The sequence below is a fragment of the Sander vitreus genome, chromosome 3, assembly GCF_031162955.1.
Source record: "Sander vitreus isolate 19-12246 chromosome 3, sanVit1, whole genome shotgun sequence".
Classification (NCBI taxonomy): Eukaryota; Metazoa; Chordata; class Actinopteri; order Perciformes; family Percidae; genus Sander; species Sander vitreus.
Window position 1 is genome coordinate 28,416,370 of NC_135857.1, and position 21,798 is coordinate 28,438,167.

Below are 21,798 nucleotides of genomic sequence, written 5' to 3' on the forward strand. Positions count from 1 at the left end.
AGACCAAAGCTAAAAGGAGAGTGAATATTGAGCTTACATTTATTGTGTGGCCAGAAACACAACCAAATGAATGCTAAAGCTAATCCATGTCTGCTGGATGTAGGCACCTTCCTGTTGATACACTAGCACAAAGGTGCCATATTCCATACTCATTTTAAGCAGGTTTTAAGTTATGTATTAGGGTCACACTGAAAATGGGGGGAAAAAAGGAAGTATACTCCAAAGAGTCAAAAAGCAAACAACCCATTTTTGAGTGTGCTGTGGAGGTACAGTACTAAAATTAAAACTAATTATGGATGGTAGTGAAACAACTCCAGGAACGCCACAGAATACAATAAATGACATATTTTTGCTGTATCTTTCTGAAGTTTAATTGGCAATAGCATCCTAAAGTCGCAGTTTGATCGATCTCTGGGAGCACAAGTATCATTTCATGTTAGTATAAAACAGTTAAATACGTTGATCCCTGCTGATATTTCTCTGCCCCCTAGTGGCCAACAATTGTTTCCTACATCTTTAAGAGCAGCATAGTTAACTGTCTACTGTCCACCAGAGGCAGGAAAATGAGCAACTTATCCATATATGTGAACATGCATATAATCCATGGGAAAATGAGTCAACCCAAACTTCTATCTTAAAGAAAAGAATTTCCTAGACCATCAGAAACGTCAATTTAGCTGAATAATGTGAAGAAGAAAATGTGACCGAAAATGTGGCCCTTTATTCAGTTATTCATCTACAGAATCCGCTGGGAACAATCAAGAGTTACTTTGTACAAAGTGTCTTTATCTGCGTCAGGCAGCAGTGCAGCCCAGTGGGTAATACCATTATTCACAAAGCTAAAGGGGGTCACTGGTCCACTGGGAGTAAACATGAGTCACATTGAGGCACAAACAAATGACGGTGTTGTGTTGTGGAGGAGGCTGGAGATGGCAAACCATCAGCCCTGCATTATCTGATTCAAATGGCCTTATGAATTTATATTCAGTCATGCCGATGCATTCAAAGTAGATGACTGGTGTGGCCCCATGTCACGTTGCAGCGGTGAGCTTTACATCATGGACACACACAGCGAAGGTTACATTCAAATTTCTTCATATGACTGTGTGCTGCATGATGCGAGGAGGAACTATAATTTTTCTAAGCAAGCATATGTTTTGTAGATGAGAGTGAACAGTCAACAGCTTTTATAATTTTTTGGAGACATGTTGAAGCAAGAAGGAAGTGGTGGGATTAAACATGTGTTCCACTAAACCATCTGGGCTCACATTCAAAATTCGCCAAAATTTTTCTCTATAAGCCCTCTGAGAGCATATCATTCAAATTGATCAGAAGCCTGAATCACCTTTTCTACGGAATCTTTCATTGTCTCCTACTCACACAGCATCACCGCTGGTTCTCTCATAATCTCATATATTTTTAGAAATGGGTGTTTCACTGTTCTGTAACAGTTATTGTAAAGCTAGCAACAGCCTCAGGGTGACTATGCTGCTCAGTGAGGGAAGGCAGAAGTGTACAATCCGGGAGGCAGAGAGAATGATTCAGAGGACGAGTCAAGGGAAAGAGAAAAAAAGATTTGGATTAAAATGAGAAAAGGGAGAGAAAGAAAATGAATCCAATTGCTTTTGAAGCGCTCAGATTAATTTTGAAACTGAACCTTTATTATCTCTAGTATGTTAGTTATAGCTGGCATTAATATTAGACAAATAAGACTTAAGTTGACGCTCCCACTCTAAATCATTTTGAAAACTACAAGCATGTGGGCTGCTCAAATTCCAAGCAGACATTTATGATTACATCCTTTGATACACATTATTTTTGCAATGAGTTCAAGTGAAGCCAAATCAGAGGGACTGAAAACTGTGTCAAGACAAAGGGAAAAGTCCTCTTCTATGCACGATAATACAGGTCTACCCGCTCTGTGGATACCAGTCCTGAGGGAGAAAAGGGCTGTGCACTGAAGAAAGCAGCAAGACAACATATACAGGACAAAAAATCAACTCGGAAATTATAGACATAAGGAGGGCCTTACAGTGAAAACAATAGCATGGGAAAATAGAGGGGAAAGATGAAGACAAAAAGGAACGACAAGGAACTGACAGCAAGGTAAAGCGATACAAATGTTCTAAAAATAGCGTACACTAAACTGTTAATAACTTTTTTAGGTGGCTAAAACTAGTTGTGCGGCTGCCCCTGTCTACAGCAGTAAATTGCATGCAGTACATTTCTTAGCATCCCTGTCGGTACTTCTGACGCGCCGACCGCCATCTACTGTTGGTAATACAATGACTATGGATAAGTTCCTTATACAACCCTACTTCAAAACGTCCGACTATTCCCTTTAAGCGTTAAGTTTTATGTGTTGAACTAATGGCTTAATCGATAATCACCAAAAATGATTTCATTTCATTCCCTGAAATGGACAAAGATATATATTATACAGTAGCTTCTCCTTTCCACAGTCCAGGTGTTTTAGCTGCTCCGCATCAGTAGGTCTTTGGAAAGCTTCCACTGCCTCACCATGCTTTCATCAATACATAATATTAACTTCCTGTACAGTCAGAGCCTTCTCCAGGAGCTGATCAGCGTAAAGAAATGCTTGTGAGAGGTTCGCATCAAAAGCAGCAGGGTACAAGCTGGCCAATAAATGACTTCCTACAGGCAGGAAAATGGGTTCTAAACTAGCAATGCTACATTTCCAATAACTGCTTTTTGCCTGATTCTCTGTCTAACATGTCTCTGGCTAAAGTGGCTTTAGGATATCACAATAATAAATGTTTTCTGAATATCAGCCATTAGCTGCTTCATATTAAAACTGTGGCCCATACTAATGGAACCCTATATTCACCTTAAAATTATTCCTGTCCTTCACTGACAAACCAAATGTAAATATATATCAGGGCTAATATCCTCTCCACTTGGTTTTGCCTGCTGGTGAGACGAGGCAGACGAGGCACAGACATCTACACTCAACTTCTCTCCCTGCTGGCGGTCAGAACACAGGTGGGAGGCAGCCGGTAAATCTTTCGGAGCTGCAGTAGACAGTAGACAGACAGTACAAGAAGGTAAATTTATTATTATTATTTAAGGTGTAGGGTGATCATTTGTATGTGTCTGTGTGTCTGTGTGTGTGTGTGTGTGTGTGTGTGTGTGTGTGTGTGTGTGTGTGTGTGTGTGTGTGTGTGTGTGTGTGCGGGTGTATAACGTCATGAGTTTCCATGGCAAGACCTCATTATTTCCTTTCCAACACCATGAAAATTAAATGAGCCATTTGGAGAGAAAAAGATGCAAGACCCAGAGGAGGAGACAGACAGACAGACAGATTTAGGTCATGGGCAGAATGGTTGACAGACAGGCAGTTGTTTACTCGTTGGTTGTCAGTCAACATCTTGCCTGCTGAAGCTTTTTGGCTCACTGCTCCTAAAAGCCAGTGGATGCCTTACTGGACCTTTTCCAGACGCAGTATGAGCGTGGTGGACAAAACTGGGGGGCAACATTACTATAGGAGACGTCTCAACTACCCTGTAATTATCTCAGATTGAGGAGCAGAATGGTTTTATCAGTATTTCACAAACCATGGAGTGGCCACCTGTACCCATTACAGTAATGATGCTGAACTGTAACTTTAAAGCTGCACTGACACATTTGGCCAACCTGGGAGCTTGTTTACAACCAGTGCTCCGTTGGACTTACACTGATGTTATTACTGAGTTAGTAATGATGGCAAAAAAAAAAACTACAAAAACAAGATTGTTACAAATAACAGGCAAAATGACAGGCAAAAATAAAGCTAATTCCTTTTTAGGGGAATTGTCTCTGCTAAATGTAACCCTGCCCTGAGAATATATGCTGTCACATTGTTTACCTCACAGTTTTCTCGGCAGGGGTCTCAGACCTGGGTTGTAAAGCAGAGAGGAGACCAGGCTGCTTCAGACATTCAGCTGTGCAGATGCCTCATTTCAAACCACTGAATAGACTTGTTGAGCACAATGAAAGGGGTCGTTGTTAAGCAGCCAGACAACGAACAGAAAGCCTTGTTAATCCTGCTTTGTTTTCATGATTCACAACCACAACTATTCTTGTTGAATAGACAATAACAAACTGTCGACCAGTTGATTTACATGTTATACTGTATATGCTCCATCCTTAGAAGGAATGATGGCTGTTTTCACAACTAAAGTTTTCTGATTTTGCTCACTGTGATCTCAATTTCAGATCAGATCCAGAGCTGCCAGGCACAGCTGGGTCTGATAACGCCCCCCTTCTCTGTCCAATACACTGTCAATGATGTCAGACCTGAATCTGGGAGTGAGCAGACAGGTTTTTAATTCTAAGTCTTCATCCAAAGGAGACAAATTACAGTGAAATGCTGTTTGTTTTGCAGAAGATGGCAATATATATCCTTGGGAGGATCACTTTCCAACTTCTTCTGCGTACAGTATTTCAATGCTGATAAAAAAAAAATCCAGGAATTATTTGCATTTGAATAAGTAAGTTAACTATTTAGTCATTTCTCCGTTCTCGTTTGTGCATCTTTATCTTTATTTTTCCAGAAACAGATATGAGTCTAAAATATCGGAGTCATGCTGTCTGTAACATCTAGATTGACTCAAATGTAATACAACATACTGAATAAGGTTCCAATGTTGGCTTGATGGAGATCCTATTAAGACAAAAATAAGGTGGTCTGTCTCACAGAGATAATCCCAAACACATTTAAATTTCTCCTCACATTATGTTTAAAAGAAATTTACAAATGAATTGTTCTTCGTGTGTGTGTGTGGTGAGGACATTAATAACATGTGTTCCATGCAAAAAGATGTTTCAATCTCATCTGTTGCCCTACGACTGATCACTCTGACTGGAGTTGATGACAGCCTGATGTGCCGACTGCAGCACTACGTTGATTAAATCTCACCCACCAGTCCAGAATTACTAAAGATAATTACAATAATTAATTTCCATTTTCATCTCCAGCTATCGTTAACTTCCATTATAGGAGACCCTGCTTTAACAGCAATTCTTTAGCTTGCCATTTGATAAAACAAAAGCAACCTATCATTTTTGTTGACTGTGAAGGCAATGACACACACCCAAACACACTCAGTCAGTCAATCCAATCTTTTGGCCCATGTTGAATTGTCATTTTCCCCCCTCTACACTCAAGCATTCGTCTGTAAACTGTTTTGTAGAGGAGCTGACACCTGGTGTTCATGCTAACAGCTGAAGAGAAGATATTTTTTATCCTATTCCGATCCTCTCTCTTAAATGTTAATTATCCCCACATACAGTATCAGACAAAAACATGGCTTAAGTTATTGTATACATAGTCTCGCTTTGCCAGACCGTCCTCCACAGCGCTGCGGAGGAAGGTCTGGCTAGTCCACACAGCATTCCGGGATGGGAGAAAAACGTGCTCTGGTTTATTGACATTTCTTTAAACCAATCACAATCGCCATGGGCGGCACTAAGCGCCAGACAGAGCCGCAGTGCCGCTACAAAATAGCCTCGGGAAGGAACTGATTTTGGTGGAACATTGTGTACGTTTAAAAGTTGTTTTAGTCATGCAACAGAAAACTCAGATTGGTCTAGCTAGCTGTCTGGATTTACCCTGCAGAGAGCTGAGGAGCAGTTAACCATAGTCCTCATAAATCGACCGGAGTTGAAAATTCCAACACAAAGAAAGCAGAAGGTAACAGACATCCGCACGAAAAGAGTGACATCCAATTGGAATTTCCGGCGGCGATGGAGCAATCCCAGAAGTGGAACGTCGTGGATATAGACTATTGTATACATAACATCATATCAGGTAAAAATCACTTTAAATGTCTTTTTCTTTCTAGTCTGGTTCAACGGAAGTACATTGCCAGGATAAGCCTCCCGTGCTGCCATCTGTGCGTCAAAATCCCTTCGCTACGGGAAACAACAACCCCTAAGCTAGCAAGCTAACGTTACACGCTGAAAATGTAGCTTAGAGGCCGCTAGCCTCAAGCAGAGATGAGGAGCGGGCTACAGAGGTCGGGTAACCCCCTTCTTTTTAACTTAACACCCTCAGATATTTCTCATTTTCAAACTTGTTGTCTTCTGACTCAAGTGACATCACTTGGGGAAATGCATCAGACTTCACAAAGCACCCTCTGGAGACAATTACAGGTTTAAACATTTATTTTCCCATTAGGCAGTAGTACTCCCCGACACCTGTAAACACAGTAATATGAAAATGTGGTGGATTTACCCTTTAATTAATTTCCCTAAAGGTACCAACAAATCATTTCCTAAGAAGGCAGATGCTTTCAATTAAACTGCTTTATTGCGACTGCAAGTTGAACGCAGTGTTTTGCACACACATTTACTGTCTATTGAGAACAGCTTTCAACAGTCGGAAGATAATTCTCAGCTGTACTTTACAGCGCTGGAGAATCATGTGGATTAGTTTATAGATGCTTTTCATAACTGATGTGGATGTTGTGTAATACTGCTGTATATATCAAATCCATCCAAATCATCCATTCGATTTGGCTGCATACCTTTTAAAATGAGGTTTCTACATAATGAAGGTGCAAAGAGGAAGACCAAGCCAAGTGCTGCAATGCAAAGTGAATAAAAATGACAGCACATACAACACATACAAAACCTCAAATGCAGACTCATCGAGCAACATTTATCTATGTGATTGGTGCTGAAAGTCACACTGAAACCCAAACAACATAATGCAAAGAAAATAAAAATGATAAAATAATGTATGCATAAAGATGAGGACTATTTGACAGTTAGAGGGAAACAAAAAGGCAAAGAGAGGCACTGATGATGACACAGAAGGAACTGATTTCACCTCCAACTGTGTCGCTGAGAAAATAAGAGACGGAGACATCAGTGGGTTTTTCCATGGCACCCAAAGTGGCAGCAGACGATGACACATTGGTGACTCACTGAGATGTTAACAAAAACAGAAGAGACGTACGTACCATAGCCACACACCATGGATGTATTATTACCGGATAAGTGTTTGAGGCAGAGCCCAGTTCATTCCTATAAGAGTTGCTCAGTGGTGCATGAAGCCTTTATGGGGCCAAAACCTTATAGGAAATTACCAGGATGATTGGCACTGTGCAGCCCATAGAGCAGGCGCACTACAGACTTCTACTGGCCGAGACGGCTACTTCCACTTAAGTGCTCTGCTAACTTGAATGCGGATTAAATTAGAAATATTTGAAAATGTTATTGAACCGAACGGATCTAATTCTGATAGTGAAACGAGTCATTTCGCAGGGGGGTGTGATGCTCAAAAAATGTATCCGCTGATTTACAGATGTTTGTTTCGCCATGTCAGTCTATTGGAAAAGTATTTTTGGGTGAGAAAGCATCATGTGACGGGCGGGGAGTTGCAATTCCACAGTTGGGCCCCGCTACTGTATGTTCAATTTGCCTTAAAGCCTGCCACACTTCCTGGGCACCTGCCACACACACACACACACACACACACACACACACACACACACACACACACACACACACACACACACACCCACACACACACACACACACACACACACACACACACACACACACACACACACACACACACACACACACACACACACACACACTCACCAGGACTGAGGTTTCCTCTTCAGCAGGCCCTGTCTCCTCCACTGTGAGTGGGGGCTGAGATGGTAGGTCAGCTGACGACAAACCTTCTCCATCGCCCCCAGAGAGTCACCCTCCTATTGGACACAGAGATAGAGACACACAAACCACCAGCTCAAATTTATGTTTGTTTGTAGCATAAATCTAATATCAAATAACACCCCAATCTCAAATGTACATGATAAATAATGGACCTGTTATATCTTGATAGACTGATGCATGATTTATCCTAGACAGTCATCCCTTATTCAGATATTTTCTTGTAAAATCACTCAGACTATTGTGGAAATGAGCAACAAGTAATCCATACTTATTACTTATTTTAAAACAAATAAGTGACAGGTATGTATTTTGTATATGTAACATATGGTTTTGTTATTGTCAGTCAAAGGCTTTATAGTAAACAGAGACTGAGGGTAAGGGAGGGGAAATGTCATGTTGGACACGACATCATGACAGAACAAGACAGTGCAGTGAAGTGTTACAGCAGCAAGAGACAGGAGAAAGACACAAAGATATCATTAAAGAGGACCACTGGAGCAAAGAATTAGCAAACACACCTGTCAACGTAATGTTTTGACAGGAAATGAGCGCGCACACGCACGCACGCACACACACACACACACACACACACACACACACACACACACACAGTTTTGGCTGGCTGGGTCACCCTAACCTGAGGAGTTTTAATGACACATGATGCCCATGATTCTGCGTCAGAGCTTTTTACCCCCCTGAGAAATAAAGGTTACAGGCTTCTTAAAATAGTTGTTAGTGAAGCTGGGGAATTCAACACTACGTGCTGCATTGATTGTGTGAATAATCACTCCCCATTTGCTACCCAGTATTCACCTTGTACCATTAAGTGTCTGAATTGTATGTTTATGCTCCCATTAGTGCACTTAAACATGATTTAAAAAAAATGTATGTACAAAGCATGTACACAACCTTCCCACAATGTGATGATTCCCCTCAGAACCTCAGATGACTGACATGTAAATTACAGTTAATACAATTGTTGGTTGTGACCCAAAATAAATGTCTGACATCTCAATTTACTACCTAATGTAATGAACCTTTAAGAGTTTTCATCATGTAGGGAACAGTGAACGAGGGAGCAATTTCAGACAACAGCTATTGAGATAACGACGCACTGCTTCAACTCCACCCATCAGTGCTGTTCACTGCCTTAATATCACCACAATTATCCACTGTACCATAACTGCATGTGTGTGTGTGTGTGTGTGTGTGTGTGTGTGTGTGTGTGTGTGTGTGTGTGTGTGTGTGTGTGTGTGTGTGTGTGTGTGTGGCGTCCATATCGAAATGCATTTATTCAGGTGGTGAGTCAGGTTTGCAGGTCCTCAGTATCCAGTCTTAAACAGATGGTGAGGGGAAGAAGTGATATCAACAAAGACATTCAGTTCCGTAACTGTGAGGTACCACATTGTTGTTTACGTCAGAGTGTTTGTGAGAATCAGTATGTTTTGCTTGGTAAAATACTAAAGGGGCAGATGTTGGATCATAAAGCAGAAAAACAATTTTCTAGCAGACAGAAAGTGGACGAATTGATACCCAGAGGGAGGATGATGATTCCAAATGAATTTCTCATTTGTTTTAATTAAATGAGGCGATAATGATTCCCATCTAGAAACTGTGAAGATGTTCTTGTAAATGTGTCTGTGTGGTCAGACGTTGCAAAAAAGTTGAGGACACATTAAATAACTAATTTTCATGATTTTTCATATACTCACTCATCTTGTCTCAGTACTCAGCTCTGCTTTTTCTTGTTATATATATGGGCATTTAAAAAAAAATGTTTTAAAATTGGAGAGCAAACTTGGAAAGATACATCATTGATGGGGGCTCTGGGGGTATTATCCTATAGAAAATTGGAATTAAAAACAAATTCCCTGCATTTTCTACACCAACTAACCTCACGAAACAGCCACCTGCACTAGTCAACATAGGAGTCAAACCGCTCCTGGAGTAGCCTACCCCATGTCCAAAATGTTTTCATCCCATCCAACCACAGTCTTAGCTAACCTGGTGTGCTGAGCTCAGAGTTGCACTGATTTGAGCCAGTTGTGCTGGTCTGGACGAGAGGTGCATGCTCTACTGTAACAGAGGTTCTGTAAAAGAGGGAAACACTATTCTAGGTTAGTCTGTTGTTGTGTTGTGGGACAAGGGAGAATGGGGGAAGCAAATTAGCCTGATGTATTAACAGTAATTGGACACAATAACAGATGGGTTATGTGCCTTTACCCTCCACTACATCCCAAATAATAAAATCAACACGGCGAATGCAAGAGATTTTCTCCAGGACTGGTAGGAGACCCAAACAGAGTGAATATTGGACGTACATTCACCAGGTGGATAAAAACACAATAAATGCTAATGTTGCTCTGTGTTTGCTGGATATGAAACTAGGCAACTGTTTGCCAACATGTTAGCAAAGACAACATATAACGCTGATAATATGGTGATTGGCAGTGTATGTTAGGTTGTTTTTCTGCCTCATTTAGACCAAAAACTGATAAGTGCAACTTTAACATCACGATTGGTTGCTTTGCTAAATAATCCTGCTGACTAGCAACAAAGCTAAACACCAACAGGTTGCACATACTAAAGGCAAGACAGTTTACTTAATGTCTCTTAATCTACATTTGGAAATAACAGATTATTCATTTATATAACATTGTCTTAGCACGTAACACACAGGACCCATGATGTGCACTGGTGCAATCCAAATTGTGACTGGCATTAACAAAGTTGCATTGAAAATAGAAAACATGGGAGATGAGTCAATCCTAAGTGGGATGGATAAGCACATAAGAAGCTGGGTCCAAACTAGTTTAATGATAGCCAGACAGATTCTTGGGTTTGTGAGATGGCAAGAGTGGAAGCATTTGAAAAGATATACTATATAAATGGGTTTGCCAGATTAAATGTCTACACTAGAACATGGGGAATGTAGTTACGCTTTCTGGAGGGCTCCTAAGAAGCTATGTGCTGGGGTGAAGCGTATACTATGTGCTTTTTGTTGTCACATATACATATGTTTATTTGTTTTACAGTTTATTGTCTATTTTGTTGCTATTTTGTTGTGATGTCTTCAATGTCATGGTTATTATGTCATCTTTTCTTGATTTTTGTCTAAGTGGTGATGCAAATGGGAGATCGGGATATTTGGGGGGTGTATTTTGTATACCTTTTAATAAAGAAATAAAAATTGTTAATCATAAAAAAGAAAATAGAAAACATAGATTAATGTGAAGCACCAGATACACAGGACTTGTTTATGCCACTCTTACTTCTCATAGCAGGAAAAGCACATTTCCTTCATTCTCTGTACATTATATACACTGTATCCAAATACTTCTGCACATCACTCATATAACACATTTAACAGAACCTTACTGCCCCTGTAAATTCAGTTGTATATATGTACTGTTATGTATATTGATATCTTTATATTATCATATGATGTTCATAAATATTCATTTTTATTAAACATTTTCCATTCTTATCTTAAGTTGATTCATCTTTTTCTGCCCTGACATTGGCAATAAAGTCCTTGTTTACATGTACTTGGTGAATTTGGTTTCGTATTCTGATGTAATTTCCTGTAATCCCATAATACCTTTCTGCTGTTTCCCAGTTCCAGTTATCCTCTAAGGGTTGTGAAAGTCCTGTTAACTACTGGTCTGAAGAAGACCTTTTAGAAACAGTGGATAAACTTAAATATGCATGAATGTCAAGCTAAAAATACAATGTTCTCATTGCAGAAACATGAACATTCTAAGGTTTTCATCAGACAGAGATATAATATATATAAACTGTATGCTATATATATATATATATATATATATATATATATATATATAAATATATATATATGATTGTATAATTGGAATTTCTAGTTTGCACCACACACGCACATTTTAACGGTCAATTTCATATCTAACCAATAACTGGCATTTTAACAAAATTTTATTTTTTAGACAAACAATTTAGACCCAAATTGTAACCCTGTAGTCATAGTTGAGATGCATTGATGTGTTTTGTACCGACGCTGCTGGTAATATCCAGTAAGACAAGTCTCATAATGTCTATAAAGCTTCATAAATTGAATTGTATTGAAGTGTATTAAGAGAGCGCTTGGGTCGATGAAAACAGCAGCTGCAGCATCCGGTTGGAGCCTCATGGCTTCACTGTGGCCTTTTCTACATTTCACTGCATCCAGCTCTCATCCCCTTCCTTTTTTTCCTCTTTCGATGTCCCTATCTCTTCCTCCCCTTCGTTTGTCTTTTATTCTCTCCTTCTTCCTCTGTTGTCCTGCCTCCCTCCCTCCCTCTCTCATTACATTATTGATATAGAACACATCTATGAATCTTTCCAGTCTCCAGAGAACTGATGACTGTCTCCATCCCTCTGTCTTATTTATCCGTCTGATTCATCTCTGTTCCTTTCCCTCAGGTCTGCCTGTTAATAAAGTTATCTTGCACAGTACAAATGGAACCATTACTTATCCTATTTTTCACTGCATGCCTTGAATGTTCTGGTAAATTGCTGGAAAACTCTATTCTGCAGATGAATTGTTGGGATAATTCAATCTTATTGCTCTCGTTTCTGCGGTCAGGAGGTGCAGGGGAAGACCTGGCAGACAGCTGACTCATAATCATGGCCGGATTTCAGATCTCAGGAAGGAATCACTCTACGTGCTTTACAGGGGCATAGGTAGCCCTGATGACACTGATGTCTTCTGTGGGGGGTTTGGGGTCGGGTGGGAGTTACCTTTAACTGAAAGTTACACAGGGTGTGAAAAGCTATTTCAGCGTTTGTTGCACTCAATGCTTTTAAACCAACAACATTAAATAAAAAATAAAAGATTCTGTATTAACTTAAAAACGGAGGCCTATTAGTCCACACGGACACAGGTATTTTTTAAAAATGGGGATTTTCCTTTCTTCGATCTAAAAAAATAATCCTGTCCACACAAGCACTATTTAAAAAAAATCTCCGTCTGAATGAAAACGCAAAAACACAATTGAAGCACAGTCAAGAGCATGCCAAACCAACAGGAGGTGATATAACACTAACCCTAAAGTCATACAGTGGGGCAAAAAAGTATTTAGTCAGCCACCAATTGTGCAAGTTCTCCCACTTAAAAAGATGAGAGGCCTGTAATTTCCATCATAGGTACACTTCAACTATGAGAGACAAAATGAGAAAAAAAAATCCAGAAAATCACATTGTAGGATTTTTAATGAATTTATTTGCAAATTCCTCTGGAAAATAAGTATTTGGTCACCTACAAACAAGCAAGATTTCTGGCTCACAGACTTGTAACTTCTTCTTTAAGAGGCTCCTCTGTCCTCCACTCATTACCTGTATTAATGGCACCTGTTTTAACTTGTTATCAGTAGAAAAGACACCTGTCCACAACCTCAAACAGTCACACTCCAAACTCCACTATGGCCAAGACCAAAGAGCTGTCAAAGGACACCAGAAACAAAATTGTAGACAAATAGGTAAGCAGCTTGGTGTGAAGAAATCAACTGTGGGAGCAATTATAAGAAAATGGAAGACCACTAATAATCTCCCTCGATCCAGGGCTCCACGCAAGATCTCACCCTGTGGGGTCAAAATGATCACAAGAACGGTGAGCAAAAATCCCAGAACCACACGGGGGAACCTAGTGAATGACCTGCAGAGAGCTGGGACCAAAGTAACAAAGGCTACCATCAGTAACACACTACGCCGCCAGGGACTCAAATCCTGCAGTGCCAGACGTGTCCCCCTGCTTAAGCCAGTACATGTCCAGGCCCGTCTGGAGTTTGCTAGAGAGCGTTTGGATGATCCAGAAGAGGATTAGAAGAATGTCATGTGGTTAGATGAAACCAAAATAGAACTTTTTGGTAAAAACTCAACTCGTCGTGTTTGGAGGGGAAAGAATGCTGAGTTGCATCCAAAGAACACCATACCTACTGTGAAGCATGGGGGTGGAAACATCATGCTTTGGGGCTGTTTTTCTGCAAAGGGACCAGGACGACTGATCCGTGTAAAGGAAAGAATGAATGGGGCCATGTATTGTGAGATTTTGAGTGAAAACCTCCTTCCATCAGCAAGGGCATTGAAGATTAAACATGGCTAGGTCTTTCAGCATGACAATGATCCCAAACACACTGCCCGGGCAACGAAGGAGTGGCTTCGTAAGAAGCATTTCAAGGTCCTGGAGTGGCCTAGCCAGTCTCCAGATCTCAACCCCATAGAAAATCTTTGGAGGGAGTTGAAAGTCCGTGTTGCCTAGCGACAGCCCCAAAACATCACTGCTCTAGAGGAGATCTGCATGGAGGAATGGGCCAAAATACCAGCAACAGTGTGTGAAAAGCTTGTGAAGACTTAAAGAAAATGTTTGACCTCTGTCATTGCCAACAAAGGGTATATAACAAAGTATTGAGATGAACTTTTGTTATTGACCAAATACTTATTTTCCACTATAATTTGCAAATAAATTCATTAAAAATCCTACAATGTGATTTTCTGGATTTTTTTTCTCATTTTGTCTCTCATAGTTGAAGTGTACCTATGATGAAAATTACAGGCCTCTCATCTTTTTAAGTGGGAGAACTTGCACAATTGGTGGCTGACTAAATACTTTTTTGCCCCACTGTATTGGCCAATCAAAAGCGTGAAAAAAAAGCTATTAATCTTTAATTGACTTGTCACACTGGGAACCCTTTTGTGTGGATAACATGGTAGAAAAAACATTCTAACATTAGCTGCTGGCAGATCGCGCCACCCTTACTGCTTACGCCCGTCTAGGCTGAGGTCATGAAGTTAATTCCCCGGGCATAGTTTAGCAATCCATACCCTTTGCTTATTAATCAGCTTGCATAGATTCCATATTATGTTTTCTTTATGTACATTAGTGTATGACCCCTGGGGGGCCATACAAAAATATAAAAAAAAAAAAATTCACTTTAATACGATCTGCACATGGCTACTAAAGTATGGTATAAGAAGAGAAGTGGTTATAGTTAATAAAAAAGGCAAATGTTAATTGCAAGGTTACGACAGAAAGCAAACTCCAGAACTGGTTCCAACTAGGAATCGTTTAGAAAATTTGGATTCAAATCCAATCATCGGTTCCAAATTTAACACACGCAAGTTTTGGTTTCCATAGCGACCACCGTACTTCAAGGCGCTTGTTGTCTTGCAGCCACGGAGCACAGTAAGTGGCACTCTAAAGTATGGCTTTATTTTACGTTGAAAAAGTCCAGTAAAAACTGTAAACCACCATTGAATCAAAATAAAAGTTTCCTTTTATTTGTGAAATAAGCATGTGACCAGTTTCAACTCCACCCCTCAAATAATCAGAATCAAGAATCGATAAGAACCGCAATCAAAAGGAAGAATCGGAATTGGAATCAGAATTGTTTAAATCAAAACAATGCCCAACTCTTCCCTTGGACCAATGCATTTCATGCCACATGACCTTCACTGTCACAAATCACATGGTGGGCTCAGTGCTGATTGGCTGATAATTGACATGTAATAGTGAACGGTCAGTATCAGTCATGGTCGAACACATAAAGACACAGTTTTTTAAGCCAAGGAAAGCTGAGCAATGAGCAGAAGGATTCACACGGATGAATGGAACACAGAAGATCAGTGAGAAGCCGAGATGACACAAAAACTGCAGAGACGAGACAGACGAGGTGTGAAATGGGAAGAATAAAGTGGTGAAAGAAGGAGAAAAGAGAACATAACAGAGAGAGTCACAGCAGCTGCAGTGACAAAACTGCAAAGTTTTCAGCTACTGTAAACGTAGATTTACAAGACGCCCTGCTTTTAGCTGGAGTCACACTGCAATTAATAGACCTTTCAACCCTAACCCTTTCACTGTGTGTCTGTGTGAGACAGAGAAGAAAAGTGTGTGTGTGTTTACCAGTGTGAGCGTGTTTTTTTGTAAAAGGGGGTACAGGATGGAGTAACTGTGTGTGTATGAGCATTTTTCTTCTACCAGAGTGTGAATTAGTGAGTTAACAGGATGTGTTGAACTGAAAGTCAGATTATTTTCCAAAAGCTCTGGGTTGGCCTTTGTCCTTTGCTCTGGGCCCGACACAGCATATTTTACCTGTGTCGTAATCATATTCATTTCCCCTTTAGCCTCACATCCGGTGATATCACTGACCCACCCAAACACTGATGGTCTCTACCCCCAACTGAGCAGTGTCACGAGATGAAACTGATTGCTTTAACAGGTGTGGTCGTTCAGGCGACCAGAGAGAAAGAAAGTCAGTGAAAGGTTTTTAGTGCGTTAGTATCTCCTTTGTAATGTAAGTGTTTTAGGGGTTTAAAGTTTTGTTACACCTCTACATTCCTGTTCTTACTTTCATCTAACAGATAGAAACCGTTAGATTTTACTGATTGCTCCCGTACAGCTTTATTAGAGCCAGTGGCGGTTTTTGGCACGGGCCACCCGGGGCGGCATTTTATTATGAGTCATGGGACAACGAGCACTTCCTCTGCTCCGCGAAGCAGTTTTCTATTATCTATCATTTCACTGTGTGGGGAATTGGCAAATCGGCGCCCTGCTTGCACCCCCTACTTTCACAATGAAATGGACTAGTCCGTAACGTTGCGGGGGGCGGGGCCCGGAGCGAAAGATAAACACACGGTCACAGGAGAACTCGGAAGTACACAGAGACGGAGCAAGACTAAACCTTTCTTTTATGGCAATGGTCTAAATGCGAAAATCAAACAAAGTTACCCAAGCGACTCAAATAAAAGAAAAAAGAAGATATGTTTTCGGCAGTAGCAGGACCTTCATCAGTTCCCGTGGCTGATGCTAGTCGTGGTGGTGTCGGTGACGGTGGCATGCACACAGTGAGGAGGAGACTCAGGAGGAGAGAGACAGAGATGAGGGAGTGGTAAGCAAAACTCCCCTTAAAACACTTAGCCCCTTGATAAAACTGAGCCAAAAACTGAGTGGTGGACAAACTGTTGATGATAACACTACAACAATAAAAGACGTAGGCATGCTTTACTGTATGATTGCATTAGTAGCCTATATAAACGTTCATGCACATCATGCAAACTTTCTTAACGAGAATTTGAGCTTTTCTACCTGCTTAGGCAGACAAAAACTCATGATAGACCTCTTCAAATTAAAGCACAGGGCCTCTTGAAATGATAATATATATATATATATATATATATATATAAAAAATCATCTTTTGCAAATTAATCTTAATGCCTTAATTAAATAAATGAGGAAAAACCCAATCTTTAAGGACACCAATTTTGTTTGTGAATGAATAATGTATCATAAATAAATAAATAAATGTTCTTCCTTAAAATACAGGGGGCATAAGTAAGTACACCCGTGTTAAATTCCCATAGAGGCAGGCAGGGGGGCGCTCGAAGGGGGGTCTCGCCCTGGGTGTAATTCAATGTAGAACCGCCACTGATTAGAGCTGTATTTGCAACCTACTAATGCAAATTTCTTTCTGCTGCAGTTTCACATACTACATACATATTGAACCACAGACAGGCTTTTATTGTGAAGCAGCTGGGAAATCACCCCCTATTGACTACTGTTGTAGTGACTAACTAATGACTGCCCGAGGGTGGAGTTTTTGCATTACATAGTGCACAACGTAACAGTGTCAATGGCATGTATACTACTTTCTGCTAGCAATGCCATGATGCAATGAGTTGCATTTTATAGATGCAAAAATCACTGTTGTGTGCTGACTCAAAATGACAATGATTCACAAATCTCAATTTACCATTTACTATAGAGTAAACGACAAGTGTCTGTTACATAGGGAGTAGTGAATGAGGGATGTCAGACGCAGAACAAGATTTGCTTCTATTATATGAAAGCCAGTTCCCCTGATGGAGGCCAAAACCCGAAAAGTATTTCTCACAATAAGTTCTTAAATCAACAAGTGTTGCTGGCATTTTGACTTCTTCTTGACATTTTGGAAAAAAACTAATGAAATGTTACAAATGAATTAAAAAAAAACAAAAAAAACACTTACGGTGGTAAGTGAAAATACAGTGGCCAGGTGTCACTTTCAAAATAAAGGCAAATTGCTGACTGCTATTGTTCATTTAAATGCAGCTACACAACAGGACATGGACAACAGTCATGTGTCCATCTAATTGTTAAGCGAATTTCCATCTCCCATTTTGCGCATTAACTCTTTTTTTGAAAAAGGCAAAAACCACGAATTTTGCCGTTTCCATCAACATTTTCTAATGCAATACTTCAAAATGCGCATAAAAATCATAAAAATACGTTGGAAACCCCACTAATGTGGCCCCGTTTTCTCAGTGGGTCAGTGTTAAATATTGCAGGGAGGATGAATAAAAGAAGAAACAGCAACAGAGAGCTGGTTAGATATAGACCTGCAGACGACAGCACAGCACAGACCAACAAACCTCCAACACATCATCAAGGTAAACAACACCTTTTACAATGCTGTCCATGCCTGCATCTTTTCTTAGCCGTCTGTCTAGAGACACCCCTTTGGACAATATTGTGTTCATGTCATCCTCTATTCTTTTTCTACATTATAACATTGTGATATTATATGAAAGTAGAATATAACATGCCCAGGAAATTAATTCCAAATATTGACCTTTAATTAAACAACAGTTATTTGCATTTAATTGGATCATGGATATGATGCAGTTTGATTGATTTCATATTTACTGTAGAATCTATCAATACCCCCCCGGCTGTCTATGAGAAGAACTCATTCTGGATTGACTACAATCTAATTACACACAAGTGTGCATCAGTGTCTTTTATTATTGATAGTAGCAGCATTATCCAAGAATGAACTGTAGTGTTTTCTGTATAATGTATGACGTGTAATACTGCGACCAATGACTTTATACTTTGGATAAAACAGCTGTGTTTAGATATTGAAATACAGAATATTTTGCTGTCGTTTGTGGCATATAATGACATTTTTGCTTGTGTCTCCTTTCTCCTTTTATCTTCCTAAATGATCAATACATGCAATATAGAGAGGATTAACACCGATGTAATGTATGAATGAAATTTTCTTGACTAAAGATGTTTTCAGTCCATTTGTTTAATAGTGGAAAGGTATCATTAATCCTCCAGCAATTTGGCCATGCTCATATTAAACAGACAGATTCATTAAGCTCTGAGCTGGGTAAAGTTCATTCAATCAATTCTGTTTTCTGGAGTACCAACTGAAAAACTGAAAGAGGACATCAATTTAAAGTCATGTCACCTTTCTATGCCAAGCTAAATGTTACCACATAACCTCACCAGTGACAGCATTGCAAATATTAGATGACTGTGTCGAAATTATGGAGATTATACTTTTTTTTTTATTTGATTTTGGAAAAAGAGGTACGAAATTCATAGACGCTGCATTAACATTTCATGAACATTAAACATTAAATAAGTTCAGGAAAGTAAAAGACAATAGCAATCAAACGTGTCAGACAGGCGGAAGAAGCAGAATGAGGGAAATAAAACACTTCGCTGTCACCTTCTATGCTTCCTCTCTCTTATTGCTTTTCTCTCCGAACATAACAACACCCTCTCTTGCGTTTCTATCATTCCTGCTCTGCTCTTCTCAGCCTCTTTCTGTTCACTTATCATAAACTGTACACACAACCCTAGCCTATATCTTCAATCTGCAGCTCAGTGTGAGGAGTTTCTTGCAGAATGTGGCTTGTACATCCATCAGCTCCATCGATGCATTCTGGGATTCGCAACACATCTCTCTCTCTCTCTCTCTCAGTGACATGCTGGACTACATGAATGAACAAACACAAGGAGCAGTGCTTCCCTCAAGGACACACACAGCCACACAACCACTTAGAGCACTTCCGTAACCCAATAGTGTCAGACAAAATGAGTCAGAAGATCAGCTGATAGCTGAAACGAAATTAATTAATTAATGTGTGTGTGTGTGTGTGTGTGTGTGTGTGTGTGTGTGTGTGTGTGTGCACGTGTCCTACCGTCTTGGGACAGTGGACATATCTTGCCAGGCTGATAATCAGGTCATGCGTGATGGGGTCAACCAGGTTTCTGAAGCTGGCGTAGCGGTACAACACGTCATCCAGAGATGTTGACTCCATGCCCAGGTCCTACACACACGGAAAAACATTGAATAAGACCATCATATTCTCATTAACGCAATTGTACATACAGTAATTATATAGGCAACACACATACAAGGCAATCTATTTATATACCAGATGTCATACACATGGGAAAACTCAATGGGCTTTACATTAAATCAAAAATGAAAAGAAAGGACATACACTACATTTCTCCCCTTTATAAGCAAAAAGTACAAATTAGTTTTTTTCGATTGCTAACATGAAATCACAGTCAAAACTCTTCACGCAGTCTGCGAAACAGGCGTCTATGTGGACCAAACCGAAATTTTTCATGCTGCTCTGTAAACTCACTGACCCCCTAAAGTATTAAATTAAAGGGGTGATAGAATGATTACATAGGGTATTTCACACTGTTCCTTAATGTCTCCTAATAAGGTATGTAACATTGGTTGGGCTGAAAATGGCCCAAGTTCTATTCTATGGGCCCTAAACTACCCTGTGAATATGGCTCTATTTGGAACAATTAAATGCTCATGAATATTTAGATGAGCTGCACGCTGATTGGTTGAGCCAACCACATACACATACATTGGAGATGAGACAGCAGGTCTCATATTTCAGACACTGCAACGTTATACATAGTTTGTCTGCTATTTCGTTATTAAATTCACTTCTGAGACTTTTTTATGCGAGAAATCAACTATATAAAGCTCAAATAAGGAGGAGCCACCGAGTTGACATCAACTATTAGCTTTGTTGAGATTTGCCTGTTTTCAGAGGAAGTTTCAAATTGTGAGATTTGCATAGGAAAGAGGTGTCAATGGGATTTTGAGGTTCATGGATGTCCTATTTACCACCAAACTGTCGTTATTCAACTATGACAAGGTCAAATCGGTTTTGCATTCTATCACCCCTTTAAAGCCTGTTGCATTGTTTTCCACTGTCTGACTGTCTGCATCCTGGTGAGGGAAAATTAACATATGTCACATCTCAAGCACCATCGAAGCCTGTGAATCATTAACCTGTTGGCAGAGCTTCACACATGAACATTTGTTGACAACTCTGCTTAAAATCAATAGACAGACACAGGACAGGATTAGACATTTTAAGAAGCTGTTCATAGAGCTTTAATTGTAGTCGGACAAAAAAAATAAAATAAAGTTTGAGGGTGGTAGTAATGGAAAGGTCATGGGCCCCAATGGTAGTATGAAAGTGCTCATTTCATGGAATTTGGAATTAAAAATCCTGACATTTAGTCCTCGCCCACACAGTGTGCAAAATGGAAAGGTTTAATCTTCTGTGGAGAATGAATGTGGTCAGTAAAAGTCTTGGTACTCTGCTCAAGATACTGACATTTCTAAAATATACAATTCGAAAATTTAGCTTGATGGTGGCACTTGAGAAGGGTTAAAAAAAAGTTGGACCTTGTGAGTTTGTGTGTTTCCAAGGTCCAGAATTAACATTCAAACTCAATTAAAACAACTTTAATAAACTATATTGTGACTTGTACTTTCTTGATTTTTCCCTCTTTTCCCCCCGCCAGCTGTTGGGTTAATGAGACACCTATACTGTATATGAACAGGTGTGTACATCCACTGTACATGTAATTGCTCTGCTTTTCTATCTACACACCTGTTTTTACTGCTAATGATGAAACAGTGTGTGCGTGCCTGTATGTGTGTGTGTGCATATGTGAATTCATAGTGGCTGCAGATATATTTCTGTGTGTTGTTGTTTGTAGAAGCCAGTTAAGTGGCAACAGGGCCAACCATGTTCGGAGATAGGGAAATAGGGAGAGAGAATGAGAGAATGAGAGAACGAAAGCAATAGAGAGAGTCCGAATATTTGGATGAATTGTATTTTGATACTTTGGCAACATTGTTATTGAAACTTTCACGCCAATAAAGCCCCCATTTAATTTGAAATAAGAGAAAGGTATGACTCACTGAGGTTTCCATGCTCCCTATTGTTTTGCATTGTTGGGGCGGTAAATAATGACAGGCGCTTTGACTGAACGAACAC

At 39.9% G+C, this 21,798-nt stretch overlaps 1 protein-coding gene across 1 annotated transcript in view; it reads right to left on the bottom strand.

The window, feature by feature from the left end:
* lrrc75a (leucine rich repeat containing 75A) overlaps positions 1-21,798 on the bottom strand; it is a 42,209-nt gene that overhangs the window by 12,026 nt on the left and 8,385 nt on the right. The window contains exons 2-3 of the mRNA XM_078246808.1: positions 19,672-19,800; positions 7,612-7,724 (exon numbers count right to left, since the gene is read on the bottom strand). Coding sequence (XP_078102934.1) covers positions 7,612-7,724; positions 19,672-19,800 — 242 coding nt within the window. The remainder of the gene's footprint in view (positions 1-7,611; positions 7,725-19,671; positions 19,801-21,798) is intronic.